This window comes from Orycteropus afer, unplaced genomic scaffold (genome assembly GCF_000298275.1).
Source record: "Orycteropus afer afer isolate SDZICR_OR568_19922 unplaced genomic scaffold, OryAfe1.0 scaffold00039, whole genome shotgun sequence".
Classification (NCBI taxonomy): Eukaryota; Metazoa; Chordata; class Mammalia; order Tubulidentata; family Orycteropodidae; genus Orycteropus; species Orycteropus afer.
The window spans coordinates 10,530,059-10,540,256 of record NW_006921626.1 but is presented as its reverse complement, the minus strand read 5'-3'; the positions used below and the strand labels follow the sequence as shown (position 1 = coordinate 10,540,256).

Here is a 10,198-nt window from a genome sequence, read left to right as displayed (position 1 = left end):
TCCTCCGACTCGGACACCGGCGGAGCCTCCCCGCCCCCGCGGAAGAAACCCCGAGCCTCGGCGGCGGAGGGAGCAGGAGAGCCCGGGGCTTCGGCAGGCAGAGCAGGCCTCTCCCCTCCGTCCTCGTCGTCCTCATCGTCGTCCTCCTCCTCCTCCTCCGTGGTGGTAGTGGTGGGACTCCCCCCGGCTGCTGCCCCTTCCGCCGCCGCTGCCGTCCCCCATCGAAGTAGCGGCCACAGCCTGGTCAGCGGCAGCATCATGCAGGCCAACGGGGCAGGAGGAGGAGGAGGAGGTGGTGGCGGCGGCGGTGGAGGAGGAGGGGGCGGCGGGGGCCAGGGACAGACCCAGGAACTCGCCTGCCTGTCGGCCCAGAATGGGGAGTCGTCCCCCTCGTCGTCGTCGTCCGCGGGGGACATGGCCCACGCCAATGGGCTCCTGCCTTCAGCCCCCTCCGCCGCCAACAACAATAGCAACAGCCTGAATGTCAATAACGGGGTCCCCGGCGGTGCGGCCGCCGCAGCCTCCGCCACCGTCGCAGCCGCCTCCGCCACCACCGCCGCCTCCTCTTCCTTGGCCACCCCAGAACTGGGCAGCAGTCTCAAGAAGAAGAAGCGGCTTTCCCAGTCAGATGAGGATGTGATTAGGCTAATAGGACAGCACTTGAATGGCTTAGGGCTCAAGTAAGTATCCTTTACAGGTAGCCGATGATGGACAGACTGAGGGACAGAGGTTGGAGAGTGGGGGATGAGGCTGGAAAGAGCTTAGTCAAGGGAGAATTACTGCTGGCCACGCGGGGCCCAGCACCTAAGAAGACGCAGGCAGGCCCACCAGGGACGAGGAGCTGACCTGAGGGAAATAAGTGGAAATCAATCAGTCTGACAAATTGTGAGACCAGACAAACGGGTGGGGAGAGGGCGGTAATAGAAACCAAAAGAATTACCCCTCCCCACACACCTTCAGAGCTAAACTGTCTGTCAATAAAGACAGATGCAGGAGAGAGTGTCTGTGTGTGTGTTGGGGGAGGGGTTGGATTAGAGCTGGTGGAAATAATGAACCTTGGAGGATTTGTTTTTCAAGTATATCTTAGAGGCATCTTTGTGGGACACCTCTCCACCCCCAACCATGACATACAACAGCACAGACAGCTACCAACCAGGAAAGACAATCACCCACAAGTGTTTATGGGAACTGAGGGGCTGGGATAATTTGGAAAAAAGGTTGTTGAATAAATCTGGTGGGAATAATGAACTAAGATACCATATTTATGTCATTTAAAGGCCTTTTTCTGTGCAAGAGGCCTAGCAGTAGTCTGAAATCCTGATTTAATACTAAGATGATTGTCTCTGAAAAGAGGTCATCTGATCTGGTGAATGATTTGTTTTCAAGTACAATTTAGGTGGCCTTGTATACCTAAAAAAGGGTGAAAGGCCCCAAAGTATCGTTTTGTACACACACAAAGAAAATCTCAGGGTGGAGGGTAAGGATTCCATGGAGGAGGTAGATGAGCCAGAACCGTAATGAGACTAAAAGGAGGAAGAATGCAACAGTCAAGAGTTTTCTAGTTTCAAAGCTTAAAATGAGCTATTAGACTAGCCAATGTGTAGTTTTGGATTTATGAATTTGTGTTTTGGGAGAAAACAGCACTTTTAAAAAGTGACACAGCTGTTGTGATTCTCAAGTAGATCATCACACTGTTTAGCTGAAAGCAGAACTGAATTAAAGCATTAAAATAAAGACTGATAAATGAAGGTTCTTAGATATCAAAATATCTGATGAAAGAAACTGCATTTGATGAACCTTTCAGCCTCTCAAAGATCTATATCATAGGAAGATTTTACTTTATTCCCTAAGGAAAAATGTATTAGTATGAAAAGAGATTTTGTAAATGCTACCAGAACATATTACTGAGACAAGAAGCAAGCTGACAGCAGCAGGAAGAAATAACTCGTGACTGTTTGGAACCTACACCATAGTAAATTTGCTATTTTTAGTGTAGTGAGAAAGGGAATGATTTTTGATGCTGGATTTATTTTAATTTTAAAGATTGACATAGTAGAATTTCTTTACAAACAAAAGGTCTGGATGCAAGGCTCTTAATACAGATCATCTCTTACCACCTTGTATGGAATAACAATTTTTACCTTTTCAAAATGTAGTAATGTGGTTAGTACGTAGTTCCTGATTTTTCTGATCTTTAACCAGTTGATTACCACACATTTTTAGAAACTTTATACTTCATTAGACTTCTGAAGCGCTAAATGACAAAACTGGGAAGAATTTTGATTTCAGAGCCAAGAAACATTTTTAACTTGACTGGTCATAAATACAGGTGGCAGTTTAAAAATCAGGTTTATTTAACCAAGCACATTAAAGCTATTTTTTTCTTGATCACTGAGGTTAGCATAAAAACTTTTGCAAGTGTTTTCATAAACATTAGTTTATTTGGAAGAGTACAACCTAAAGTTGGTCAGGTCTTTTTTACACTGTATCTCTCCTGCAGCCAGACTGTTGATCTCCTCATGCAAGAGTCAGGATGTCGTTTAGAACATCCTTCTGCTACCAAATTCCGAAATCATGTCATGGAAGGAGACTGGGATAAGGTAAAGTAGGGCATATAGAGCTGTGTGACTGCTGCTAAAATTACATATTTCATGTACATTTTGTGACATGTCTGTTTTTCTTTTATACCAATTTTTGCAGGCAGAAAATGACCTGAATGAACTAAAGCCTTTAGTGCATTCTCCTCATGCTATTGTGGTAAGAGGCGCACTTGAAATCTCTCAAACGTTGTTGGGAATAATTGTGGTAAATACACTTTTGTTCTTAGTTTCACATTTATGCTTATTTTAGTAGGTTATTTAATGTTAGGCTTCTGCTTCTTGTAAAAGATAGGCCTAAAATAGTAATATTTCATATAATTTGTAAACTGAAATGAGTATTTATAGTACTTTAAAGTTTGAGCTTTATATTTTTAAAATCATACTTAATAAATGTGTCATTTGAACCTAGCTTATAAATTAATTGCTACAAAAATTATGTTAAAAGATCTTGCAGCTTTAAGTGTCCTTAATAGAAGTTTGTTTTTAGAGCCAAGGATAAGTTATATTTTTATATTGCTTAAAATATTAAATATGCTGGTGAAGAGAAAATGTGTTTTGAGTGTGTGCCTATCCATACAGCCTTAAGTAGCTTATACATTAATTATCCATTTTTATCTTTAAGAATTATAGTTAGTTCAAACCAACTCCCTTGGTGTGCTCACCATTTTCCACTCTTGCATTCCAGTTGTGTGAATTGACAGTGTCAAAGTTTTTGTAATATGTCTAATTCTGGTGAGGGTTTGTGTGCAAATTTAACAATTGGGCTTTGCTTATCGGCCTTATTTCCCCAACAAGATCAATTTAGTAGCTTAAGCTGTTAGTTTCTTTCATAAATCTTAATGAATCTTTTACCCTGATGAGCTTTAATTTTTCAGTTACTGTTGGTGAGGGAGACAAGGGATGAGTTTCTTCTAAGTTCTTGTGATTGGAAACTATAAAGAATCAGCTGCTAGCTGCTGGCTTGGAGCTTTTTAACTTCTAGCTGATTCATTTGTTGTCAAAAGCAGTTTCCTGTCTGATGGGGGAGGGAAAGAAGGCAAATAGGAAGTGAAGTAGGGAAAACAGCTGTTTGTTAAATACTAGTAAATGATCGTCACATTTTGATTTCTTAAATTGGGTCAGACTTTAATCTTTAATGTCTTTGTCTATAAACTTAATGACCTTTTTGTTTTTGAATACTTTACTACAAAAGAGTTTTCGAGTTCTTAATGTAATTCTATTCAAGTGTGTGATTTCTTGGAGGATTGTTTCCATTTTTTAAGCTTCACTAAAATTGTATCTGTAATTTAGGAGTAAAAATTTTAATAGGGTCACTTTCTGGTTTTTTTCTTATAATAATTTGAGACATCTGTATTGGACTTAGATTATGACTGTCTCATTAGAAACCTTCATTAGAAGCAACATGTAAACGGAAGAAAGGTAGTTGTAGATAATAAGGAGGAATCCTTTCTTTTTACAGCCTGTTCAGTCTATAGAACATTCTAGGATCTAATAAAAGATGAAGATTAAATCTCTGGCTGAGCCTCACGCCTTCAAAATGTTTAGGTATTTATATAAAGAAAAGGGTTCCAACTTTCTATTACCTTAAGCGTTGATGAATCAATTGCTTTTAAAGATTCATTTTTTTAAAGCTGCCCTTCATCTTTCATACTGTGTTTAGATTTGCTCCTCTTCCTTATTCTTCCTGTCCTCAGAAGAAGATAATGTAATGTAAGATTAAATTTATAATAATATGTTAAAATAACAGCTGCATTTTTTAAAAAAATTATTGTGGTTCTGTATCCAGGCACTTTTAAAACCTTAGTCTAGGCTAAAATTGTATTTTAATTTTAAACCGGAACCTTTTTATTGACCTATCCCACCACATTCTCCACTTTCTCCCTTCCCCCATTTTTAAACAGTCTCCTGTCAAATAATATTGCAAATAGCAGGATTTGCTCTGGATTTTTTGGAAGCTGAGCTTGTGAATGAACATTTTTTTGGTTTGAGTTCATATGTGACTAGCCAAACCTGAGGAATTTGGATGGGTACTTGAGACCAGTAACTTACAAAACATATATAGTGTGTGTGTGTGTATATATATATATATACTATATATGTGTGTGTGTGTGTATGTATATTACATATATCTATTTGATTATTTTGTAATATAATATGCTTAACAAGTGTCCAAAATTAACTTGCCCTACAAAAATTAACTAATATATTTTAAAGTTGAGTAGCCATGAGTTTTGAGAGTATGGTTTAAATATATAATTCTTTTCCCCTGTGCTCTGAGTCATAATTGACATATAGCTTGGTATAACTTTATTCCAGAGTTAGTCAGAACCACTACTAAGTTAGCTGGAAGGCTGCCCTTGATGACCAGACTTCCTGTGTATCATAACTTCTGAGTTTTTTCTCACGTTGAGTTCAATCTAATGATATGGGAGGAAAAAGAAAATACTGAGTGAGGTGGGAGGCAATAGCAGGATTTACTATGTAAATCTATATTTCAAGCAATGCTTGTCACTTATAAATTTCAAGTTTTTATTGGATTTTAAAAGAGAAGGAAATATTGCTGGGCCCAAAGCTGCTAAAAAAGCATAAGAGATGGCTTAATTAGCACTTAGGGAAAGATAGGAGAGTTTGTTTCTCAGCCTATTGCATTCTTCATTTAATAAAAAAATTCATGATCCTTTTTTAAAAATAACTGTTAGTGAGCCCTATCCCCCTTGAGGAAGCTTCAGTTTTGCCAGATTTTTGAAACTTCTTCAGTAAATTAGGGAGCTCTGGTAGCATAGTGGCTAAGACACTTGCCTGCTAACCAGACGGCTGGCGGTTCAAACCCACCAGCCACTCCTCGGAAGGAAGGTTGGACAATCCTACTTCCATAGCGATACTGCCTCGGAAACCCGAGGAGGGGTCACTATGAGTCGGGTTTGACTTGACGGCACATAACAACAGTAAATTAACATCATAGGTAAATTAAAAGGACTTTACTTTCTTGAAGTTTTGTTTACACTTTTGTCCCTTAAATTTTGGGAGATAAAATACAATTTTATTCCCTATCCTTATAATGTGGGAGCTCTGGTAGCGTAGTGCCTAAGCACTTGACTGCTAACCAGAAGGCTGGTGGTTCAAACCCACCAGCCACTCCTCGGAAGGAAGATGGGGCAATCTACTTCCATAGTGATACTGCCTCGGAAACCCAAAGAAGGGGTCACTATGAGTTGGGTCCGATTCGACAGCACATAACAACAACAATCCTTATAATGTATGTCTAATACTTTCATTGCTGAAATGATTGTTAGGAGAATAAAGATTTTCTCTCTCTGGCCAAATCTAGCAGTGTTTGACCAGCAGCATATTAGTTACTCTTTACTATACCAAGATTTGATTTGAGGATATTCTTTATCTTAATCTGGATAGAATGATGCATAAGAGACATGCTCTTAACACTGATTTTATAGTGTTCCCTGTAGGTATGTTGGCTTCTCTTAAAGTGTTGCTTTGCCTTCCTCTTCTGTCCCACCTCAGTCCCATTGAAGTAGAGTAACATGTTCTGTCAGGATCTTGGTGGGAAAATAAGGGTGAAATGGCACTTGGGGCACTGTCCCTACACACATTGGACTGTGGGGGAGGTGGCTGTGTATGAGTGCATAGGCCCTAACAATTTGATACTGAAAAATAGATCAGTAAAAGACTTGCCCTGAATTAAAAAAAAAAAAAATCCCTCAGATTCCTATTTGGTAAGAGTATTTATTTAAGTGAAGAAATTAAATGTACATACAGGCCAAGTCTTTGTGCCATTTAAATGAAAGAAAATTTGTAATTAAATATGATTCTCAAGCTTAAATTAAAAATGCATTATATGTAAAGAAAGTTGTAATATATTGCTAAATGGAAATACACGAGCTCTTCATTTCACAAAGAATTAAAGTTTTTTAAAGGTTAAAATGATGAAAATATTTAGAATACCTTCAGTATAAAATCTTTTGCATTTTAGTTGGCTTTTGTTTTTACGGTTTTGTTTTTTGTCACTTGGGAGACTTTGTGATATTGATATTTTTTTATTTGACATGTAAAGGTTAACTTCAGGCTACATGCATAGTAGCATACTTTTTAGGGAAGCTTGGTAATTATTCTGAAACTTTCATTAGTCAACCTACTTTATGTATAAAATTTGGTAAGTGCAATAGTTATAGTTATATGGGCATGTTTGGTATTTTGAAAATTTTTCTCTTGTTCTTTACCTATAGATTTAAGAATAAATTAATACCAAACATAAGCATTGTATTTTATAAAGGGTATGTTGTAAATATATGTCTGACTTAGAGAGGTTTTTGTTTTGTTTACTTTGTCCAGAAACCATTTTTATAAGGTCATAGTTTATGTATCTCTTGTAAATACTCCCTCTATAGAAAATGTTGTAGGACAGTTAATTGTGATCTTAATTGCATAAATAAATGGTAATTTCTCAACACCATTTTGTGACAGCAGATATTTTTAAAACTGCTTTTAAAATAATTATTTTAATTGAAAGAGAAAGAGTTATCATTTGGGTTTTTATTTTAAGTATATTTAAGATCTTTACCACTATAGTCCTTGGAGCTTCTAAATATGACTAACATTTTCTACCTACTTTTACAAAGTAGTAAAACAGCATGAAAAAGCCATGCCAGTTGGCTTGCTCCAGCTCCATAAGTAGCAAATATGATAAAAGTGTCACTTTAAGCAGTGATCCTTAATTGTTTAAAAGAAATTTCACACTCAATGTTCATAAACTATTTATCCCTTTTCTTTTCTGTAGCAAAAGCTGCTATGATTGTGATGATTATTTCCAAGTTAAAAGTAAAATAATAAACATTAAAAAGTATTAAAGCCAAACAGATTTCAGAAAAATAAGCTAAATGTCAAATACTTCACAATAAGCAAGAAATAGTTTATCCTTTTGGAGGAAACATGCTGATGATAATTCTGCTTCATAGTTAAATGCATCAGTGACAAATTATTACAAATTAACAGTTGGATTATTACAGATAGACAAATATTGGATCTTTTTCAGGATCTTTGTTTAACCTTCTAATGTAGGCATATCTTTATAGCATCTAGAGAGAGCTGGTCCATTAAGCTTATTATGCTTGCCCACTTTATATACTTTTTTATTCTTATTACGGCAAATACATATGTAACAAATCATTTGCCATTTCCACAGTACTTGTCTACTTTAGTCATAGGGTGCTCAATACGTTGCAGACCAGCCTCTAGTCCATTTGTTGGCTAGCTTTTCTTACTTGGATAGGGCTTGATCTGGCATTTTACAACTTCTACCTGTTGACTAGGAGCTCTGGTAGCCTAGTGCCTAAGGCACTTGACTGCTAACCAGAAGGCCACAGTTCAAACCCACCAGCCACTCCTTGGAAGGAAAGTTGGGCAATCTGCTTTGATAGTGATACTGCCTTGGAAACTCAAGAAGGGGTCGCTGTGAGTTGGGTCCAACTCGGAAGCACACAACAACCACCACCTGTTGACTGTAGTTCTGCTTTCTTATCTACTTAGTGCTTCTTTCACAGTGTAGCTTTTAAATCTTGTATTAAATGGTTTTACTCCTTGTTTTTCAATAATTATATACATCCCCTTTGCCCCATTATAAAAGTCAGAGTTTTTAAAAGCAAACATAGAATACTTGAAATAGTTTCAAATTTTCACATAAGAAATAAAAGTCTAAGTGAATGTTTTGAGTTTAAGTTTATTTTTTCCTGTGTTTATGCCTTGGTCACTAATGATCTTGTCTGATATGAGATTATTAATTCAAAATAGAGTTTTATTATAATTATGTGGAATTGTGCAAAGTAATATTTAATCTACTGTGACTCTTAAACCAGAATATTTTGAGTCATCTTGAAGCTTTATAAAAAATTATTTTCAAAGGACATAGTAGAATGGTTTCTACTGTTCTGTTTAGGCACAAACATTTTCTGAAACTTCCGTCAACTTTTTTCCCCTGACTGCTGCTTTCTGTCATGTCAGAGGATGAAGTTTTTGCTGCTACAGCAGAAGTACCTGGAATACCTGGAGGATGGCAAAGTCCTGGAGGCACTTCAAGTTCCACACTGTGAATTGATGCCACTGAAATACAATACAGAGCGCATTCATGTTCTTAGTGGGTAAGGAACCTTGATTCTTAGACTTTAGGTTGGTGAAGGGCCTGTTATTTTGAAAGTGGTTACTTTTCTAAAGTTATTTCTTTAACATTTTTCCAAGATATAAGTACCTGAATATGGTTGAAGTCTTAGATAATGTATGTTTGAGTAAATTCACTTATATATGTATAGACTGTTTTTGTCGTCCTAAAAAGCTTTCCATGTGAGGCTAGACAGAAATTTACTTGAGTGAAAGGAAGAAGAGATGTATTGCCACTGAAAGGGCATTTCCTAATCTTCTTTAAAAACCCTGAGGCATGGGTCACAATAAGCAATGAAGTTTCCAGAATTGGTACATACATATTCTTTAATGAATACTTGTCAAATACCTAGTGTTAAGCATTTCCTGTACACAATCATATTTTATCCACACATCAATCTTTCAAATGTTTAAGTACCGCCAAGGATTGGTTGTATACCCCTTTTTTATCCTGTCTATGTCCTCTTCCTAGGTAAGCTCATTCTGTACCATACCTTTGACATATTATCTGTATGCCAATGGCTCCCAGATTGACCATCTCATCTGAACTCCAGATGTTATGTGTGACAGTCTCCAGTTGGATACATTCGAACAAATTTAAATTTGTTCAAAATAAAATTCTTGATTTTGGGTGTATCTATACCCACTCCCACAGAGTTGCTCCTCTAGTTTTCCTCATCTAAGTAAATAGCAACATTTCTACCCATTTACTCAGTCTAAAAACTTAAGGCTCATCCTTGCTTTATCTTTTAACTTTGATGTATATTAACATGACTCTAAACCATCCCAAATTTGCCCATTTCTGTCCATTCCTACAATTTCATCTTACTTAAGCAGCAAACATTTTTCTTAGAATATTGTAGTAGCCTCCTAACTGGTGTCACTGCCTTCACTCTTGCTCCATCAATAATGCCTGTTTCACACAGCAGCTAAAGAAATGCATAAGTAAAATATTAAATAAATTATTCCACTCCATTCCATTGGTTGTCACAAAAGGCAAAGAAGTAATTGTAAATCACTTTTGCAAAATATAAAAAGTGAACAATTTTGCATGTAATTATTGATAATAAATTTTACTACCAAAAAGTTACTTTGGAGATCACATTTTCACAATATCCAACTTCTTACAGGGTACAGGATTTTTTCATTTAATTTTTATGATTTGAATGAAAGTTCACAGAGCAAATTGGTTTTCCGTTCAACTGTTTCAACTGTTCCTGTATGTTTTGTTTTGTGACATTGAATGCAGTCTCCAAAATGTAACAGGACTCTTCCCACTTCCTTCCTGTGTTTACTGTTTTCATTCATCTTATATCCTATCCATTGTTGCCTTCTAAGCTTTCTTAAAAAGCTGGGCAAATGCTGCCCTTTTGGTCTTGTGCAGTTAATTGTTCTAATGAGTGCATACTTCCCTGGTATTATTGTTTACCCCA

The 10,198-nt window shown here is 37.1% G+C and overlaps 1 protein-coding gene across 1 annotated transcript in view; it reads left to right on the top strand.

Moving 5' to 3' along the window:
- Nucleotides 1–6: 6 nt before the first annotated feature.
- The window catches only part of WDR26 (WD repeat domain 26), a 39,675-nt gene continuing 29,483 nt past the window's right edge, over nucleotides 7–10,198 (top strand). The window contains 4 exon segments of the mRNA XM_007936964.2: nucleotides 7–680; nucleotides 2,501–2,600; nucleotides 2,701–2,805; nucleotides 8,613–8,749. Coding sequence (XP_007935155.1) covers nucleotides 259–680; nucleotides 2,501–2,600; nucleotides 2,701–2,805; nucleotides 8,613–8,749 — 764 coding nt within the window. The 5' untranslated portion in view covers nucleotides 7–258.